A 22,294-nucleotide genomic window follows, 5' to 3' on the forward strand; every position below is an offset into this window, starting at 1 on the left:
AGTATGGAAATTCCCCCTTTTTTTGAATGCAGAACTGTTTTTGTGTCCAGACGTGTAATGTGGATTTAGGATTTGGAGTGCATGTAACTTTATTTCCAAGACCTAACACTGTTCATCATCTAAATAAAGGAGGCCATAAGACCATGGAAATTAAAAAAGGTACAAAGGAAGAGGAATATATGGCCACACAACTGAGGACTTACTCTGAAAGCTGAAGAACACAGAATGCAGCATGGCCAGATTTTTCTATTAGCCATTGCAAAGCCATCACAAAATCATTCCAAAACCTTGGGCTTTTAGTGTTGCTTTTTTAATCGTACTTATGCATTTTTTATTTCTTATGTTTGCCTTATTTTCTTTTGCAAATGAAATACATGGCCTTAATCATCCAGTTTTTTTTATACCTCATTTATTTTTATTTTTAATCAATATTATTTAAAGTTCATTTTTTTGCAAAAAGTATACCATATGTATATTATAATTCCAACAGGAACACAAATATTATTTATTTATATTTATTTTGTATTATTTTTGTTTTATAATTATTTGTACAGTTTTTTAAAAACCATCATTTTCATGTGCATTATTATCATCATTTTATTTATTAGCAACATTTATATTTTCCTGAAAAGAAGCAATAGCATGCAGAGGGCAGTTAGTCAAGAGCACAATTGGGTATTGTTTTAGAATAAGGGGCCAGGAATGTGTTCCCTCTGTCATTAACTAAACTGTGCAAAGTCCTACAACAAGATCCATCCATAGACCCTATCCAGACACACTGCAACAAAACAGAGAGCTACTGAATATAGCAGGTCATCTTGATTTTCATGTTCCTATATGGCTTTTCAGGTTTTACAGAACAGAACTACCAATGCAAAATTTGCAATCTGAAACATGGTCTACTGAAAGGAGGGTGAGGACAAAACAAAGAATAAAGAGGCTAGAAAATGTAGGATTTATTCAAAGAATAAAATATATTCTTGAACTGTATACATTACTTTAGTGAACCTAGTCTTCCTTGGTGTACGACCAGTCAATATTGATGATTATTTGCTAGGGAAAACATTTTTCCAGAAATTCTGGAAATTTTATTTTAAAAACGTAATTTGTGAGGGGTTGTTGGGTGACTTATTCTGTTAAGGCACTGTTCCACCAATGATGGTCTAGTGTCATATCTGGACTATACCAGTGCTATACAGGAAGGGGAAATATGGTTGGCTGGGATGACTGTGTCTTGGCTCCAATAGTAACCCCCCCTCCTGTCAGTCAGGCACCCACAGCCTGTCTGCATGCACTGCTTGTCTTCCTGCGACTCATGTCTGTATAAGGTCAACTTTGTAACTGCAGAGTGAAAATAAGCAGCGTCTTGACATCACGTTTTAGATGAGAACATGTGATTGTCTGCACTCTCCTCAGTCGATAGAGGATGCACTGCAATGCACATGGCAGGCAAATGCAATTGACAAAGGATAAAATAAAATAAAAATAAATCAAATATAAAAAGTTGCAAATATCACAATTTCAGTTCTATTTGGAGCTAAGCACAATACTGAACATATGCCATTCCTGGAATGAGAGTTCATGTCAGAGTGATGTCTCAGGAGTGGCAGTGGCACGGAATAAAATATTTCAATAGCAGTCACAGAAATCTCTCAGGTCAGGCTAACTCCTGCTGTATTGTTGCAGTGTCATGGATATCCTGCCCGACCTTACCCTAAATCTGATGTATATTGTCTTTCTGTGGTTGATGAGAATTTAGCATGCTCTGACAAAACCTCATGTCACCAGTGTGTTGTCGTGTTTCCTTTGTATGTGCTTCCAATCATCCAAAAACAAAACAAGTCAAAATTGGGTGGATGAAATAAATTTTCCATTTCAAATGTTCTATGCAATGATTCATATTTGAAAAGATAAAGTGAAAAAAATAATACCACTGTTAATGTAATGTCTAAAAAAATAATACAGCAAAATTGTGTTCCCGATTCATGAAAATGGATAGACTCATTTGTATTTAGCTACTTGTATGTATGGAATTGAATTATTGAATTTGATTTCTTCTTTTAGTGGCATGTTCAAGCCCCCATCACTCCCCAATGTGGGACCCATTGCCAAAGGGTTAACTATGTAGACTGTCATAAATGTTCTTCATCTTGTAGCTTCAAGCATGGGTTGCTAGGTACAGTAAGACTTATTGCACGCCCTCATTCACTTTGTGTTTGCAGGGTAATTTGTGCTCTCCGGTACTTGGCTGCCAGTTTATGCACTTGTTATTCAATGAAAAACTTGAGCTGCTGAAGACATTACAGGGAAATAGAAATATAAAAGCCAACCAACCATTATAATTACTCATCAAAATGTAACAAAGCTAATATTTTTCATAATTAGCCATACTTCTTTGAACAATCTTTGGGCAATTACCACAATCTATCCCTCACAAATAACAAATGTCTGCATCCTCTATCCCAGTATGCGAGAGGAAGTGTTTTATCTCCCAGTCATGTGTCATGCACCTCACATAAACATTTGGGCTGTGAAGCTGTGCTTGTTGGTACTGCTTTCATTTTGACTTGTATACAGGACTATTATTTGTCTATTGTTATATCCCTATTACATTTTTGAAGTTATCAGGTGAGATAACGTACTACTTTAATGCAGTCTGTTGAAAAGAACCTTGTATTGGTGTTCACAGACTGTTGAAATGAAATGTTGATTGGAGTTTGAAAATTAATCCAAACCAGAAACCCCCATCAGGGGGAAAGTATACTAATCAAGTAAACATGTTTTATATAGTATGTGGCTGGCATTCACTTGTCTTGTTTAATTGCAAGGGAATGTGTATTGTACTGCATCCACAGTCATTAGTATAGAAACAAAACTTTTTTTGAGCACCTGCATGCAGTGAAGTAGGCCTTTCAAATTCTGATGGACTGATATCTCTTATGTTTAAAGCAGTAATCTTTTGCCTTCATTGATTCATTAATTATCATATGATTTCCATTAATATTGTTATAGAGTTTTGTACCATATATCTGGGATGTAAGACATCATCAGTACAACAGCATCAGTACATCACTACAATTATCTCCGTTAAAGCAAAGATAAACTATGATTGTTAGAATACAGAATGTACTCTCTTTAGTTGAACCTCAGAAATACAGAAAACAGATTGAATGTTGTGTAAAGGTTTATCCACTAATCCCCTAAGTATACTGTTCCTCCAACTTCAGCACTTAATTACGTGTTTAATTCTAGGCAGGGGCCTTGGTTAGAATTTGTCTATTGTATGATGAACCTTTTGGATTTTAACCAACTGGTTTCAGGAAGGAACACTAATCATAACATCACTGAACTTGTTTTGCAAGATGCATTTCCCATGTGTAATTTCCATTTTTGTTTCATTGCTGCATGACCTTATCTATGTTTGGGCTTGTGCATACCCAATAATCCCATTCAATGTGACTATGCAATCTTCAAGTGAATGTGGAGTAAAACATGGAGTAAAACATCCATCATGTCTGAGAGATAATACATTTGGTTTTATTGAGGAGTACATTCTTCATTCAAAAATTCAAATGACTGCTGATCTGATTTAGGTGACATTGTTTAACAAAAGTGTTCAAAGAAGGATTATATATGTGCAATTTTCATTCAGTGGGTTTGATACAAATCCCTGGCATTATTGTAGTCTTGTACAGAAAGTACATACAACAAAAGAAGGTTAAATACCAATCACTTATTTGTAGTGTGAACATCCCTTACCTCATAATTCATCCTGTATTGCGAACACTATTTTCTATACGTAGACATCTATATAAAGAGGAAGATATTTTTAAGATATAAATCAATAGAATAACTATATATGTATATTTAAGAATATTAAATAAAGTATATGTGGTACACTTGTGTATCTCTATGGAAATAAATATATACAGGAAGAAAAGATATTTTATTTATGTGGTTGTGCAGTATACAACTCTTGCCCCACAAAATGTGCAGTGCAAACCGGTGACTTACACCTTTGTAGTGTACACCTTCAAGCAGGAAATGTCTGGTCTGGCTTGTCAACAGCCCCAGGTCTGTCAGCACAGGAAACTAAATGGATGTGCAGGTTACCTCAGGAGGTGATATCATAGTCCATAGATGGCCACTCAGCCAATACAACCCCTTGACACTTACAACGTATGAGATTGAGAAATGCAATTCTGAAAACAAAAACAATATTAATCATGTGACACAAATCAATGTTTTTGTCTGAAGGACAATTGTATTGTCATTTTGCCTCAGGAAAGCACATTTTAAAAATCCACCACAGCAGGTTGACAGGATTTTATGCATTATAGTAAGGGCTTTATTACAAACTGGTCAATTATGAAAGCCATTCGATCATTTTCCCATTCAGTCCTACATCTATCTTGGATTGTATGGGTTTTTGATGACAGCATTTGCCGAGATACGCACCCGTGTCTTTATATGCCAACCAAATATGTGCTTTTGATTAGCATACTCACTGTCTGAACTGTGACAATTACCTTTCCCTGTTGCTTGCTCTGGGGTGGTTATGCATATTGAATCACAGATAAAGGTGAAGATACAGATAAAAGCAATGCCTACAAATATTGTCCCTCACATAGACCACCATCAGGGAACCATATTATCTTTCCACTTAATAACAAGTGCATGACCAAAAGCAGCCGCCAGCTCTTTAGCCCTTTATTGAGAATGACAGGCAGCCATCTTCACTGTAAATAACAAATATGACTGAAAAAAATATGTACAGTGTGTAAATCTCAATTGTAAAATGATCACCGGCATGGGGAGTCTTGTGTGCCGCACAGTGGCTGACCTGCCAATTTGTGCTTTTGTGAATAAAATAAATCAACGAAAAAAACAGCATTGTGTATGTGGCTGGCTTGTATGGACTGTTGAAAACAAATTGTATTCAGAAACATATTGGTCTGTGTAGAGTTTCTATACATGTTGTGTTTGTAAAATGAGAAAATGTCCTTCAAAAAAGTAATCCTGGCTTCCATGTAATTTCTCGAATGGTTGGAGGTTGGATGTGGATCTGTAAAAAAAGACAAATAAAATAAGAAAAACGCAACAAAAAAATTTAAAACCTTGACAATTAAAAAAGTGCATTCACAGTTGTAAGTGCAATGAGCTGAACTTCATGTATCCATTGTAAAACCTTGTGTATGTTTCAGTGTATTCCTGTTAACAGTTGTAGTAAAATTGGTGCATCATGTCATGTAATGTGATAAATTATGACCTGACAAGACATTTCCATCAGGAAAAGAATAAAGAAAATTAAACATATTGTCCTCTTCACTAAATTATTTTTCTCTGGTAGTGACATGATATTGTCCCGTAAGTTAAAATTTTTTGGAACATGCTCTGTAATGGCAAACAATGCATTATGGTAACAGAAATGCATGGTAACTATGTGCTTGGTAACAATGTGTAGTTAATTCTGACATTCCACAGCACAAAGATCACACACACATTTTACAACCGAGGAACCCCAATATGAAATCCAACTAAGCCTCGGTCATTTGTGCTGTTTCCATTTTTCTTCTCTGGATTATTTGTATTTGGACATATCAACATCCTCACAGAAGTTTTCCCATGGGGATACACAGCTTAGAGCAATTTGAATTTTTGTGATCTATATAGGCTGCTACTTAAATGTAAACAATAAATGTAAACATTCAACAAATATCACAATCTTTTAGCATGGCAAATGTATTTTAATATTTCTGTTCTTGAATGCAAAGTTCCCTTGAATGTGAGAAAAGTTACCAGAAGATTACAAAAAGCTATGCCATACTGTATTTGATTGACAAAGACTATAAGAACACATTTCTAATTAAAAGAACAGCAATGCTATCACTTTCCAAAAATACAGTAGCCATTTCGAATATGCACCCACGATATCGCATCTGTCAAATCAACAAATAAACCCATACAATAAATGTGTCAATGCATAGGACTGACCATATACAATAAATATAAGCACCAGAGTTCTACTTCCCGAACGGCTCGTCTGTTAACGTTAATATATTCAGTCACGCGCTGTGTCTTCCACACCCACTTACGTTGGAAAGTACCATTACAAATTACTCGGAATTTATACAACGCTCCGTATATGGTTCCTTCTAGCAAAAAATTCCGTTGCCCAGTTCACTGTTAATATAACACGTACATAATAATTATGCATTGTACGCAGTATTGTGTTTTAAACATAATTATTTTATTTATTTAATCGATTCGTTATCATAATCCCCTTTAAGATAGTATAGCTCACATTGCGAGGCCACTTGACAGCAACAACACTATGGAGTCTCAGGTAATTTAGTCAAATAAACTAAACTTCCAGTGTTCAATACATCTATTATCTTTGTATTTATATAGAGGAACTGTATTATTATTTTTTTACAAATGTAAAAAATGTGGTAGCCAGAAACTGTGTGGTAACGTCTTTGAACGAACGTCAGCTGGGTAACTTAGCTCGCTGCTTACTATGTTCTAGCTAGCCACAGAACAATCAATGGTATAATGAAACTTGGCTAGCTAATGCCTGTTGTCGATGGTAACGATGTAATGTTACTAGCTAGTAGTAGTAGCTGTCCTCGCTTAACACTGTAATTATAAAAGATGCCAGCTAAAGTGAACAAACTAACGTTAACGTTCATATTTGTGTGGCGTTTATGGTTCTAATCTAAGGGTTCGCATTTCTACTTCATATCTTCTAACTGTCGCGTTACCTGCTAACTTGTCAGGAAGCAAGATACTTTCTTACACTAGCTAACGTTAGTTAACTGTATTCTAATTTCTGTGGCTGCCACAAACAGCTCTTTTTTCCATATCTAACTAATGCTACCTAGCTAGTAATCAGTGCTGTTAGCTAAGTAAAGTTACATTTAGTGCTAGGCAACACGGTGCACGGTGACCACACCCTCGTCGCTCATAACAGGTCCGTAAGACTAGCTTACTAGCTAGCTTTCTCACACCTGTACGTAGCTTGTCACCGTAACGTTAACTACTAGAAAGCCTAGTACACATCCTTTGCTAAAGTACTTAGCTAGCTGTGGAAACTAGCTAGTGTTACGTTACTGTGTACATGTACACCGACAGGGAAGCACGACCCGGAAGTAGGTACTGCGCATGTCTCTGCGGTGTGTGCAAAACATTGGAGCTTTCCTGTGTATGTGCCATATGCCAAGGGAATATCGGACTTTTTAATGTTAAATAACACCTCCCAGGTGGTATTTTGAATCAGGATTTACGCTATGGTTTTTATTAAACGATGTTACATTTCCAAGCACATCCGCGGTACATAGCTATCTTATACCTTTCCCCATATAATTATGCAAGCTGGCTTGGTGAAATAGTCTGGTATTTGAGACATGATATTACTTGGAAGGCTAACGTTATGTTACGCACCAGTGCTTTTTCTTAGAAAGCGTGTATCTCCCAACCATTATGTGCACCTCTCGCGTTTGTGCATTAAGGTAATCACCAACCCGGAAGAGATTGCCAAACTTTTCAGAGAGCAGAGTCTTTTCCCCTGCCTGATCAGGGCTGACGTTGGACCAGTGATCACATCTCAATATGGAGGGAAATATTCCAACATCTATACAGGTGAGATGATCTACAAATGAATTTACAGCCCAGCTGAAACTTACAACTTAAATGACAATAAACAATTTAATGCCCCTTTGATTGAACTTTGAACTTTGATTTGAATGCCACACCTCATAGGATTCAGTATGACACACCTTAGACTTAAATTTTCCAGAACCCAGCTTTGAGTATGTTATCACATTCTTCCGCATGAAACGGCCTATGTTCTTAGATGGGTTCTTATAACCTACTGTACAGGTATTATTCAGTATTACACCAGTGTGTTGATTGTTGCCCTGTGTTTTCATTGTTTTTGTTTTTTTAGAATGGAGCCAGCGTGACCTGGAGAGAAATGAGAATGTCAAATTCTGTCGGCAGTACATTGTGTTTCACGATGACAAGTCTGTTGTATACTCGGGACCATCTGGGAATTGCACAGAAATTAAGGGAGAGTACGTGTATGCCTAATGGTTTCCACTGGCTCAAATGTAGAATGCAATAATATAATGGTGAAATGTTGAAAATATTCTAAAAACAGTTTAAAAGTATTTAAAGTTATTTGCATTGCAGTATTAGATTAAGCTTTGTGAAAAGTGTGTGCTGTACTTGTTTAAGTTTTCACAGTGACCAAAAAACCCTACACGCAACATCACTTTCTTTTTTCTTTTTTTACATTACATTACATTACATTATTGGCATTTGGCAGACGCTCTTATCCAGAGCGACATACAACAAAGTGCATACCCATAACCAGGGATAAGTTCGCTGAAAGACCCTAGAGGGAAGTACAATTTCAACTGCTACCTGTACAACAAAGATAAGGACAAGGGCCTTTTTTTAATTATTTTTTTAAACAAACAAACAGCAAAAGTGACCAAAGTTAACTATCCAAACACTGCTTACCTAGCCAACTAAAAATACCGAGACACAAAGCAAGTCACAGAGACAACAATTAAGGTTCACAGGGAGGTAGGGAGGGATGGGGAGAGGTGCTGCTTGAAGAGGTGTGTCTTCAGCTTGCGCTTGAAGGTGGGGAGATATTCTATAGTTCTGACCTCAACGGGGAGTTCGTTCCACCACCGTGGAGCCAGAACAGACAGCAGTCGTGAGCGTGAGGTGGAGGTTCGGAGAGGGGGAGGTGCCAAGCGGCCTGTGGAGGCTGAACGAAGAGGTCTGGCAGGGGTGTAGGGTTTTTTACATTTGTGACTTCTTACCCCAGCCCCCAGTAGGTAGAACTGATGTGATGTCAGAATGTGCAGCTGTAATTGTTCATGTGACCACAGTTAAAAGTTTGTTTTAGTTAGTGGGTATTGTAATGTCTTTTACTCAGGCTCTTGAGCAAGGACTCTCCATCTGGTGATATGAAGGCTGTAGTCCGGGAGTGCACAGTGAAGGGCGAGGAGCAACAGTTCTTGGAGGTAAAATGCTTAATGACAGCAGCTTTTGGCAGTCTTGGTGTTTTGGTTTCTCATTATTTTTATAACCTTGTTCGCATGGAAGTCGGTGTTTAACTTGATGTGTCAAGTGTGGGGGAACATCTGACACCTGCGTAATTTTTAATCATGTCAGTTTTTCTCTGGGAGGGGAGTTTCCACCTGTGGCTGACCAAGTCAACCAAGTAGTAGTACTGTTCTCTAGTACTGTTGTGTACCACAGATATTAAAAAAGTTATTACACTGCTTATTTAATTAAGATATGTATTTCTACAGTCCTGAACCTATTGCCTTGTGAACAGGGAATTGGCGCAAGTTACTGGAAACTAAATTGAACGCTTTAGTTTTTGGTTCACACTGTTTAGTATAGTGTGTACCAAAATGTTCTGAGAAATATTTGATGAAGTGTTCTGGGTGTAATATGAAGAAACCTTCCTGATTAACCTGATTAAGTCAGCTGTACTTATTAAGCTGACTAAAGCATCGGTGTGTTTGGGGATGTAAGGAAGGCTTATCTCTTTCCCTCATCTGTCCACATGCTTGACTGAACGGATGATGCCACTGCTGCTACACCCAGATTTGGAACAGGAACAGCAAAGTGAAGAGCATCAACCTGACTGCCCTGAAAAAACATGGCAAGGTCTATGAAGATGGTGAGATGTTCAGAGCCGCTGGGACTCCTTTCTATGGAACTACTAAGTCGCACATTTCCAACTTGTCATTCGTGTTCTCTTCTCTCCCTTGCATCTAGATCAGTTTGGATGCTTGGTGTGGTCCCACTCGGAGACTCACCTCTTGTATGTGGCAGAGAGGAAGAGACCAAAGACCGAGTCGTTTTTCCAGGTGATTTTTCTACTGAATATATGCATTTACCTGAACATGTACACCAAGCAAAAATAGCATATATTTAGAGTTATGGTGAGTCTCCACTTTTGACAGTAGATATTCATATTGTGGCCATTGCTGGAAACTCCCTTTCAAAAAATGCTACTGGAAGAACATTATAAGGGCAAATACGTGTGTCTCAGAGAAATGCATGAACAAAGTCAGAATTTTAGTTCCTTCAGGAAATGCTTGAAGTAAAATGATGAACACCTGATAATTGTATTACTTCGCAAATACAGGTTACCCTTTTGCTTACTCTAGCTGCAATAGAATAGAGCCGGGTGATGGTTTGTTGTACTTACAGAACAGCAAATATACAGCAAATATGATTAGAAAAGGTGTCTTGTTGGAAGCCTGGGTGCTAAGGCAGAAATCATGTTCCACTTCCCTGGGGGATTAGGTTGATTTATATTGATTTAAAGGTTTATGTTCCAGCGTTGTTTGTGGAAGTGATTTTGTCATTTGTATTTTAATTTTACTGCACACAGTGGACCGTATATCCACTGCCTGCAGCTGTAAGTCAGAAGACACAAGTGTGTGCCAGGAAAATTAAGGCATAAGTAGAGTGCTGACTTTATGATCCTCATGCAGACAGAGTCTCCTGAAACCAGCTCTTTGGGAGATGAGGAGGAGGCCATGAAAGCTGGGAAGAAGGAGGAGACTGTGAAGGTAGGGTCTCAGTCAATATCTCACATGACCTGTGTCACTGGAAATGCAGTTAAAAAAAGAAAAGAAAAAAATATATATACACACATATTTTATATATATATATATATATATATATATATATATATATATATATATATATTTTTTAGGACTTGTTTACTAATTTGAGCTTGTAGTTTGTTGTGTACAATATGCCTATATAACAGGTGATGAATTGCCTGAGTCCGAGGTGGGATTTGAACCCCGGCCTCTCACTTGTCCAAATATTTGTTGAACGAACACGTTACCAGTCAGCTAAAGACGAACTCGCCTCTAGCCAAGGGCAACAACGCTCTTTTGAATTTGAGGGTTACGTCATCGGGGAGTTATAACCTGCTACCAGCCTTCGCTTTCACTGCACCATCCGTGCTTACTAGCGAACTAACTGAGCTAACCATGCTACACCAACAGTATATAGTGGTACCATAATGAAATGAAAGTTCAGTGGGGGCGTTTAAGCAGTTGTACCATGTATGTGTCTTCCCAGGGGAACCAGTTTGTGTTCTATGAAGACTGGGGGGAGGCCCTGGTGAACAAGAGTTCCCCAGTGATGTGTGTCCTAGACATCGAAGGCAGCAACATCTCCGTGCTTGAAGGGGTCCCAGACAACATCTCCCCTGGCCAGGTCTGCCTTCAGTTCCTGCATGTGTGCTTTTCATTTGAGTCATTCTGAAACCTCCACAAAGGGAGACTTTGTCCTTTGTGCTTACAGGACAGTGAGTGAGTAGATGTCTGTCTGTCTTTAGGCATTCTGGGCCCCCAATGACACGGGCGTGGTGTTCGTTGGCTGGGTGCATGAACCCTTCCGACTGGGCCTGAGATACTCCCCTAATAGGAGGTTTGTGGGTGTGCTTGCTTCCTGCCTCTTCTCTCACAGCATTTCTATTCATGTCTTAAGATCTGATGGCGTAGATCATTAACCTTGTTTTTTTATTTCCTTCTGCTCTATCCAAGGTCTTCTTTGTTTTACGTTGACCTGACCGGTGGGAAATGTGGTAAGGGCTTCTTCCTTTTTTCTTCTTGCATATTCAGGCAAAGGTCAACAAAGGAGACACTGTTACATTACATTACATTACATTACACGAGTCATTTAGCAGACACAACCGGTTGACATACAGCAGCTACCCACAGCCACCCACACAGCCCCTCCAAGTTATAGGTAGGCCCGCTCTGCACTAACCACACATCATCCCACTCTGCACACACACCCTTCATTGCCCACCTGCTGTACCACACAGCCGTAGCCAGACACTGTTATTTCCTGTGGACTTCCACAGGGAGAGACAGTGCAGCTGTAGCCCGCGCTGCCTGTCCTCAGGGTGTTGTTTTTCTGGTTGTAGAGCGACTGTCGTCAGAGAGCAGTGCCGTCTCATCCCCGCGCCTCAGTCCGGACCTGTGTCGCATCATCTACCTCGAGTGTGGGGTGTTCGGACCTCACTATCAGTGCAGCCGGCTGTGCATGGTGAGCCTGCGTGATTAATAACCAGACCTTGTTCATTATTTTATTAATAAGGTCTGGTAAGTCCATCTCGTCATGTGAAAATGCACCCTCGGCAGAAAATGTAGCCTTGCAGAAAAATGAAATGATTGCTCAGCATCCATCACATGACTCCAAATGGGATGCCAAATGTTTACTAAGGAACTAGCTTCTGTAATTTGTTTGGGGATTATCATATCATATCATATCATAACATAACATAACTTAATACAGCGAACAGGCCATTCAGCCAGCAATGCTCATCTTATATTACCTTGTTTCCAGTCATCTGGTATTTCTCCAGTTTCTCTGTCTAAAAATACTTGCCAGTAACTCTTTGAGTACCCTTGGCAATATGCCATCGGGCCATGCTGCCTTATTTGTCTGTAATTTATCTAGAACTTCTTTATCCATCTCAAAATCGGGTAAGACTTTCCGAGTATTGAATATGCCTCCTCCCTGGTAAAAAAGTAGCAATTTAAGGCATCAGCAATATCTTCATTCTTATATGGCAGTTCTCCTTCATTTTCCTGATTATGTAGCCTTCTAGCAATACTAATTGTTTTTTAATAATCATTTTCAGGTTACTTGTGTGGGACTGTTCCAGTAGTATATATGCAGTTGTTTTATCAGCTAATGATTAAATATATCACCATTGACAACATTGGCACGCAGGTGAATGTGAGACATTCTGAGGAACACTCAGTTGGATGAGCTTCCAAAGCGGTTTGTATCAGTACATTGCAGGCGTGGCCAAACTTGAAGAAGGTGCTTGATATTGTTTTTCAGTTTATCAGACTCTATCTCTGTCTTTGTCTTTTTGCCGTCTAGTGGAAACGTACCTTACATTTAGTTAGTGATTTAGTCTCTGAAGTGGGGAGCGCAATGAAGGATGTATTAATGGGGGCACCTCACATTAAGTGTGTAATTCTCCTTTAGCTGACACTGTGGTGCCTAATTTCTTCCTCAGGAACCAGCTTCTGAAAAGAGTTTGTGGATTAATATTATGTAGCCTTCGAGCTATGCCAATTGTTTTTTTTAAATAACAATTTCTAGGTTACTACTGTGGCATAAGTGCTTACAGTAATGCAGGGGGGGATGTTGCCAGGACACTGGGGAATCCCCTTCTCTTTGTGAAGAGTGTCATGGGATCTTTAATGACCGTGGTGAGTCAGGAGCTTGGTTTAACGTCTCATCTGAAAGATGGCATTTCCTGCAGCACAGTGTCCCCATCACTGCGCTGGGGACATTGGGGATCATTTTTCCAGAAGGAAGATCATCTGGCCTAATCACACCACTTCACTACTTCCAGCAGTTTACACAAACCATTCCAGTACTTCCACTGGTCCCCCATCCAAGTAATAAACAATCTCACACCTGCTTAGCTTCAGCCATTTGGCAGGAGCTGGGTTCATGATGGTATTGGTAATTGCCTGCATTTATATAGTGCCTTTATCCAAAGCGCTGTACAATTTATGCTTCTTATTTACCCATTCACACACACCAGCTGTAAGGCCAGTAATGGTATGGCTGCTGGATCTTTCTCTATCTCTATATCTCTTTTTTGCCAACAATGGCTGAACATCCTGACCTCTAGTGAGTGAATTAGTTTCTGAACTGTGGGGCACAATGTCATTTGGGGTGTATTCCTGGGTTCACCACACACAGTGTGTAGTTCTCCTGTGTAGCTGACCCTCTGCCTCGTGTTGTGTTTCATTTATGCAGTATGACTGGTATACTAAGAAGACATCAGTCGTGGTGGATGTTTTAAACAGACAAAGAGAAGGTAATTCCCCCCACCCCCTCCTTCTGCACGTAGTAATTTAGATCACTTTATAGCATATTCTTCCCTTTTACATTACTATGCAATATTTAAAAATGGAACATTTTAATTTTGTAAAAATAGCTTGGAGTGCTTTCAGATATACACCTGTAATTTAAGGTTTCCTATGCTGAGGTTCCATTTGCTGTGTAGTTTAACAGCTGGCTTCCAGAAAGGGAACAGTGTGGCCCTGTGGGCTCTGGCATTTCCCATTTCCATTTTCACAGCTTCGTTTACAGTTTCACTGGCATGTAGAAAGTGTGTTTGTGTGTGTTAGTGAGCGTGTGTGTGCGCATGCGTGCGCGTGTGTGTACACACCCACAAACCTCCTGTTAAGGGGTTCACCCTTAATGTGAGAGAGATTACACTTTATGTGTTAATCCTATAATATGAGTTTGTGGGCCTATGTATTTCACTGATTGTCTGTGTTTATGTAGGGTATACATTATGCAAGATGGCTGTTTGTGTAAGAAGCGTAAAGTGATTGTATGTGTGTATTTGGCACAGATGGTTTCACTGGGATCTACTCCATGTTGCTTTCTCCTGACTGTTGGTCAGAGGACAGCCAGCGAATCCTGATCTCCTGCCCTCAGAGAAGCAGAAAGGTACAACTGTTGCCATAGATACAACCGGTCAGGTTCATCTGTCTCCTCTTGCGTCAGGGCAGTCCTGGAGAAGACTATCATGTAAATTATGAAAATGTTCTGTGTACGTGTTGTTACCCCTGAGATGTATTTTTATTGCATCTGTAAATCATTCAATTAAAAGACTTTTTATGAAAATAAAAGGTGGTGAATATGATAGTTTCAATAGTTTGATGTCTAGACAGGGCTTGCAGTGTACTTTCTGGCCTGTGAACAGTTTCAGTTCTGAAATCTTTTTTACCACAATGCCCTCCTGCCGCCCACATAACCGTTACAGAGAAATTTGTTGGAATATATATATTTTTTCTTTTGATTGGCTCATTTGCCTGGAAGGTTACCTTTGTTAAAATGATGGCCTTTTTCACGTTTGGAAAACAGAATTCATTCATTACTTTATTGGCATTTGGCAGACGCTCTTATCCAGAGCGACGTACAGTTGATTAGACTAAGCAGGAGACAATCCTCCCCTGGAGCAATGCAGGGTTAAGGGCCTTGCTCAAGGGCCCAACGGCTGTGCGGATCTTATGCGACCTTGCGTGTCCCAGTCATTTACCTTAACCACTACGCTACAGGCCGCCCACACATTCAGCTTATTCTTAATGTTCTAGGACCTTCTTTTGGTGGACATCACTACAGGGAATGTCACGTCACTAACAGCAAGTAAGTTAAATTGACCCTCCATTTAGTGATACAGACTGAGAACAATGTGTGCTGTTTTTTTTGTGTACTGCACAGTACGAGACACACAGTTTGTATCAGCCTGCTAGTCACCCCCTTACACCCTTGCCTATTGGCGAGTCACCTGCCAGACACTATATCACCAGTGAAATGTTGTGTTTTAGTCCTTGTGCAGGGTCAGGTTACTATATATGTTATACTGAGCCAAAACAAAAGGATTTATCTGGTTTTGTTTGTAACATAGCACAGATAGTAAGCGGACGCTGTATTGTTCTCCTGATGGACATGCCTGTTTTACATGCGCTGTGTTCTGCCGTACAGAATCGGACATTGGGGGCTGGACTCTGCTCACAGTGAAACGGGATCTCATGGTGGTCAGCTGCTCCTCACCAAACTGTCCTCCCAGCCTGGTAAGATCTTTCCTCACAGTTACTCAGGTTTTGCTACCCTTGCATCTTTAGTAAAATAGACGTATTAATGTATACTTAGGTTGTTTGTGATTAAGAAATTGAATGTAGTCTAGAACAGCTTTGGTCCATCTCAGATAAACAGGTTTTAGTGAAAGGTTTTAGAGAAAGTTTCAGGCGGAGTTGGATAGTTATTGGTGATTTGCAAGAGGCATTTGCTTAATAGCGCTAGAAGTAGGATGAATTGGGCTGAGTGGTCAGATGCTGCCTGGTTGTTGGTTTTCTTGCTGAAGCTGCAAGAATTATCCTTTAAACTCACAGTCCAGCCCATGTGTCCTTCTAGCAAATACGTACTTGTGCCTTTGTCAACAGCCTTCTGTTTCTCTGTAAATAGCATACAATCTTGCTGGTTTTCCTTATTTTGAGAGCAGTAAAACGTTTCCTGTCAGCTACAAGCAGGTTATTGTTATTGTTATTACATGAAGCCTGCTTGTAGTTTTATACATATATCACTGCAAATCTGGAGCCAATTACACGAATGCAAATTATGCTCTGATGGGATGTGTTTATATACAGTAAAGCCAATGGCTGGTTTCACTAATGGGAACGACCAATGTACTTGTACAACTACCTTAGCAACATAAGAAGATCGGAATCACAAAGTGAAATTTTCTTGGAACAAAAAAACACCTTTATCGTATCAATAAAATATCACATGTAATTAAAATGTATAGAATAGTTGCAGATAGTTAGATTGTTAATTATCGAACTTACAGTTCCCTGATTGGAAAGTAACTGCCCTGTCTGCTCTGGGTTGCACGGTAATGGCGTGGCTTGTCTGCAGAGAGTGGGGTTCCTGCCTGCTGCCGGGTCGCAGGACGAGGTGGCCTGGGTCACTCTGGAGGAGGCCCAGCCCCAAACGGAGATCGACTGGAAAGTACTAACCTTCACCCCGCCCCCTGAACAGGACAACAGCACATACCGTAAGAGCCAGGGAAAGCAATATGTGATAATTATTACTCCCAGTAAATGTGTGGTCAGGCTGTGTAAAAGTAATTGTGTTTGATTGTGGTAGCTGGCCTCGATTTCGAAGCTATCCTGCTGAAACCTGGGAACACGCCGGAAGGAGCCAGGCTGCCCCTCATTGTGATGCCGCACGGTACGTCCAGCCTGACAGTGTTACGCTCTAACGCTCATGTTCCAGGCGTGCCCGCTCACTCAAAGCCCAGTGTGCCCTCTCTCTCACAGGGGGACCTCACTCTGTGTTTGTGGCCGAGTGGCTCCTCTCTCCCGCTGTGCTGTGTCGAATGGGCTTCGCTCTGCTCCTGGGTGAGTGCCTGTCCCTGCCTGTATGAGGAACATTAGACCTGCCTTTCTCTCTATTAATGCTATCCTGGACTATTGGAGATTGACTGGAGTATTTGTTTGGATGGCCATCTTTACACCAGTTTTAAATGTGCTTTTGGATCCAAATGATCTCTGGTATAATTAGCCACTCATTTTGTGACTTGAAGTCCATTTCCAAGCAAGAGTTGTTCAGAAAAGCATTTCCGTTGATAATATGGAAAAATCTTTTGGTGAATCTAGATTCCAGGATTTTTCAGTTGTATGTCTTCTTGTTTTTAGTCAACTACAGGGGATCGATTGGATATGGGCAGGACAGCATCTTCTCCCTGCCAGGAAGGGTTGGTGATCAGGACGTAAAAGATGTCCAGGTAAAATGGTAAAACAGATCTGCAAATGAACTCTTCACCATCTTTCTTTGATGTGTGGAGGATTTGGGTGGCATTTCAGAATCATAACTGAACATCTGAACAACAAGGGACTCCCTAGTTGTAGGTAGAGGTCAGATGGTACAGACACCACTGTACTTCACTTAGGGGGGAAACAAGGTCCTGAGGTTATTGGAAGCTTTGGTAAAGGGTGAAGTGACTCGTGTTCAGATGAATGGATCCTGATTGGCCCTGTTGTTCTTCAGTTTGCGGTGGAGAGCCTGATAAAGACTGGAGGATTTGATGAGCAGAAGGTGGCACTTTCAGGGGGGTCCCATGGCGGATTCCTGGGCTGCCATCTGATCGGGCAGTACCCCAGCTTCTACAAAGCCTGTGTAGCACGCAACCCCGTCATCAACCTGGCCTCTATGATTGGCAGCACTGACATTCCCGACTGGTAATGAGGGCCAACAGGGGTCTGGTCCCTGTGCATTATTCAGTGTGTATCATCATCACAGCTCTGCAGGCCCTGCAGGGCCCAGTATTTACTGTCCTACCCCCGTGGAGGACAAATGAGTACATGTGATTTCTTGAAACGGAAAGCCACTGATAAGACTCCCCTAAAGTGTGATGTGGGACTCATTCTGGAATCCAATATGCAGCATTTACCAATAATGAAGAGTGATGGGTTCGATGCATGAAGTAGAGTGAAACAGATACTGAGTATGCTTTATTGGTCCATCAGGAATTAGTTCATGTGGCTACTTAACAAGAAACTGTGTTAAAAGTAATATACAAAGCTAGGTAAATAAGCAGCTGCACACTAAACACAGCGTATCATACTAAATAGTACAGCTTCCTGTGGAATCGCACTCAAACGGTGTGTGCATTTGTGTCTTTGTGTGTGTGTGTGTCAGGTGCATGATGGAGGCTGGGTTTGACTACACCACTGATACGCTCCCTGACCCGGCTGTCTGGGAACAAATGTTGAACAAATCCCCGATCAGACACGTCACACAGGTGAAGGCTCGACACAACTTGCACTCACCAGTGAAATTGCTTTATTGCTTAATTATTATACCCTTTGGGCACATACGCACCCCAGTGCAACATGGAACGCATAGTGTTGAGACCGTACTGCTGCAGTTACTGTTATTGCTGCTTCCTCTGTGAACAGTAATATATTTTATGACATGTTAGCTGTGCTTGTTAAAAGGCACCATGCAATCACAGCTTGATAGTGGATTCAGAGCATTTGTGGATCTTATTTTGGTTCTGATATTCTACCTTTTGTTTTTATGCAGTGATTATGACTGATTTTTGCATGCTATTCTTCTAAATGGCTGTTAAATAGCAGGGTGTATTCATAGTGAACCATCATGGTGAGACTAACAGGAGCAACGCCTATTATTTAAGCAATGATCTGTTAATGCAAGATGCACAGCTGATGCGTCTTAACATAGTAATATTTTCTAAGTGAGCACAGATATCTAAATGCTGTGTTACATTTTCACATAATTACTCATTCAAGCTTTGTTGTAACTATACCTACAGTCCACTGAAATACGTTTCTGAAAACATTTGATGTTGGTGTATATGCTGTAATACTTACTGAGCAAATTACAGAAGTAGTGCAATTTCTTATTATACCAATAAGAAAAAAAAATCCAAGCATGCTACACTTATCTATACTAGTGTGATTGTGTGATATTATTAAGAAAATAGATTGCAGAACTCAGATTGCATAGATTAGCTTCAGGTCAAATCGAATAAATGCTTGAAGAGCCCAGAATATTTGCAGGGTCCTGAGGATTGATCACCATAAACAGGTGGTGTCAAATTACAACTGATGTTGTTATATTTGAAATATAAAAATAGCTTAATTGATGTTTTACATCCCTAGTCGGTCGTGAGTGCTTACTGTAAGTACAGCTGATAAGATGCAGATTGTCTGCGTTGTCTGATTCACGTTCAGGTGAAAACCCCCGTGCTGCTGACTCTGGGAGAGGAGGACAAGCGTGTTCCTAATAAGCAGGGGCTTGAGTTCTACAGGGCCCTGAAGGCCTTACAGGTCCCTGTCCGGTGAGTGTGCCTCTGCCTCCCGCATCATTTTATCAGCCCAGGAAAGTATTTTGGAAAAAAGCCTAGGAGGTATTGTGTGTGTGTTTCTGGGTTTCTTCCTTCATTGTATCTAGAATCTTCTCCCAGAGCTGTCTCCTGGGACGTTTTCCTGGTTATATGCTGTTATTTCTGGGGATTTGTGCTGGGATTATTGGGCAACATGCGGTGTGGTTCAAACTATTGATCCCTTAATGGGGCACCTTTTATGTGAATTTTCTACTAGTCATCTTTGTGGTTCAACTGTATACTTTACCACAAGTGTACCAGTTGTTAATCTCGAAATGTTATTAATTGCATTGTGACTGATGGTGAATTATTCACTTGCTGTGGATAGAAACATTCCAACATGCATTTACTACATGGGTCACCTGATATGGCTGTAAATACCTGCAAAGTAAATCAATCTCTCAAGGATTTTATTGGTTTTTATGCGTGTGTGTGTTCTTTAAGGTTGCTGTGGTACCCAGGAAACAACCACTCCCTTTCCAAAGTGGATGCAGAGTCCGATGGCTTCATGAACATTGCCCTGTGGGTTATACAGCACTTGGCCCTTTGAGATCCAGACCTGTTCCTGCTGCGCTGTGAGTGACCTTTGCCAAAACCTCAGCACTGTTGATGTAAATCCCAAAGACACTATGTGGCCAGTCGCGGTTTTATACTAAGGCATGTGATCCTATTATTTAAGGGAACTGTGTACAGCACTGTACTTCCTGCTCAAGGGCTTGTTATTACTTCTGCTATGTAACTGAAGATGAAAGTTCCTTCATTTTTGTATTGCAAAACTGCTCTATCAGAATAACCTGGAACTGTGTGCAGTACCGGGAAGTAACTCGCCTGCTCATTTTCATTATGCCCTCCCTACTCTGACTACATTATTTTTATTGATATTTAAGAAGGACTGTAAACTCTGGTTTTAACGATTGATTGTTGTTTCTTCTGCACTTGCTAAAACAGGGTGCTGTTTGGCACTACTTGTGGTACCATTATTTGAAGAACTTCTGTCAATAAAAGCAACACTACTTTCTCAAGCAGCTTCTTGGTCTTATTTGCACATCAGACATTAAACATAGCATCCAATTAATGTTTCTTTGAGTCTCCAAACTGACCCCCCACTGTCACAGAACCGTTACAACCACGTTACATCAACACGCTCCCTGTGATCAATGTCAACAAGGCCCGGGACCCCCCATTGTCACAGACTCTTATCCCGCCCCCATAGACTTTAGATTTTGCACTTTAATAATACTTCACATACCCCACTTCAGTATCATCTTGTATTGTAAATATATATATATTTTTTATTTATATTTACATTCCACTATTTTATATCTATGTTTCTATTTTAGTATTATTATTTATGTTGTCTGCATGCACCCACTAACCACAGCAAATTCCTTGTATGTGAAAACTACTTGGTGAATAAAGTGTTTCTGATTCTGATAAATATCCCAGGAACCGCGGCCTTAATAGCTCTTTATTAGCCAGGACCCCTTTAGGCCTCACTCAGGGAACATTGCTCTTTGTGCTGGTCACTTCCCTCAGATAATATTGTTCCGGGCGGCCTGTAGCGTAGTGGTTAAGGTAAATGACTGGGACAGGCAAGGTTGGGGGTTCGAATCCCAGTGTAGCCACAATAAGATCCGCACAGCCGTTGGGCCCTTGAGCAAGGCCCTTAACCCTGTATTGCTCCAGGGGAGGATTGTCTCCTGCTAATCAACTGTACATTGCTCTGGATAAGAGCGTCTGCCAAATGCCAATAATGTAATGTAAATGTTCCTTTATCCAAACCTACACACGTGTGCCCAGTGGAGAGTTGGAAATGGGAGTGAAATTCCTTTCGTGCCAGAAGACGGTAACAAGCTTCACCATTATTATAATTTTAGCCCACTCTTCTTCACAAAACTGCTTTTTTTTCAGGCAAATTGGTTGGTATTGGGAGCTAGACTGTCTTAGGTAAATGGCACAGGTGATTAAACTTGTAGTTTAGTTGTTGGAGTTTAAGGAACTGTACAACCTCTAGTGCTCTGCGTGCTTCTGCGTGTTCTCTGCCTGAAAGGTTATGGGGTTAGCCACAACCGCAACCTCATTCTGTTACCACTTACAAGAACACTTCCCAGAAGCAATAGATGAGCAAAGTTTTGGGAAATGGATAAATTGTTTTATATTTATGTATGTCACAATGAACAGAGATTCAGACCACCTTCAAACATAGACTTAAGACATCCCTGAAGCTGCACCTCTCCCCACCCCTCGGTACCTCCCTATAACCTCTAATCGACTGTTGCCTATTATTTTTTAGTTCTCACAATAGTGTGTGTCATTATTACTACACTAGGATGGTTTTATTGCTACTTGGCTATGTAAGCTGTTTATTGTTGTTTAAGTGTAAGTGTATAAGTATAAATCATTCTTTTACATTGTGTTGTATAAAAATGGTTTTATAGATATATAATCTGATGGTTTGTCAGATTAATCTACAAGGCCCAGGTCCTTATCCTCATTGTATTGTATTCTTAGCAGATGAAACTATACTTCCTTCTCTGGTCTTTCAGCGCACTTGTTCCTGGTTAAGGGTGTGTACTTTGCACTTTTTTGTACGTGCCTTTGGATAAGAGCGTCTGCCAAATGAAAAGTAAAAACCGTAAAGAAATCTGTAAAAAATCATATTAATTTATATTGTAGAAATGCATCATATTCTGTTATACTGTATCTCACTATCTTCTTGAAGATACTGTGTATTGAGAGCTGGAGACCTAAATGGTTTTACTTCATAATTAGATGGACAAT

At 40.2% G+C, this 22,294-nt stretch overlaps 1 protein-coding gene across 1 annotated transcript; it reads left to right on the top strand.

Moving 5' to 3' along the window:
- The first annotated feature begins 6,131 nt into the window (after positions 1-6,131).
- LOC133138981 (acylamino-acid-releasing enzyme-like) lies at positions 6,132-20,535 on the top strand. The gene is made up of 23 exons (XM_061258176.1): positions 6,132-6,346; positions 7,512-7,641; positions 7,949-8,075; positions 8,954-9,041; positions 9,634-9,709; positions 9,808-9,899; positions 10,533-10,610; positions 11,134-11,271; positions 11,393-11,484; positions 11,601-11,641; positions 11,987-12,108; positions 13,849-13,909; positions 14,453-14,550; positions 15,198-15,249; positions 15,589-15,677; positions 16,519-16,657; positions 16,750-16,833; positions 16,923-17,003; positions 17,301-17,389; positions 17,653-17,843; positions 18,304-18,406; positions 19,362-19,468; positions 19,958-20,535. The coding sequence occupies exons 1-23, from the start codon at positions 6,335-6,337 to the stop codon at positions 20,061-20,063; spliced, it is 2,196 nt and encodes a 731-aa protein (XP_061114160.1). The 5' UTR covers positions 6,132-6,334; the 3' UTR covers positions 20,064-20,535.
- The last annotated feature ends 1,759 nt before the right edge of the window (positions 20,536-22,294 follow it).

This window comes from Conger conger, chromosome 10, assembly GCF_963514075.1.
Source record: "Conger conger chromosome 10, fConCon1.1, whole genome shotgun sequence".
Lineage (NCBI taxonomy): Eukaryota > Metazoa > Chordata > Actinopteri > Anguilliformes > Congridae > Conger > Conger conger.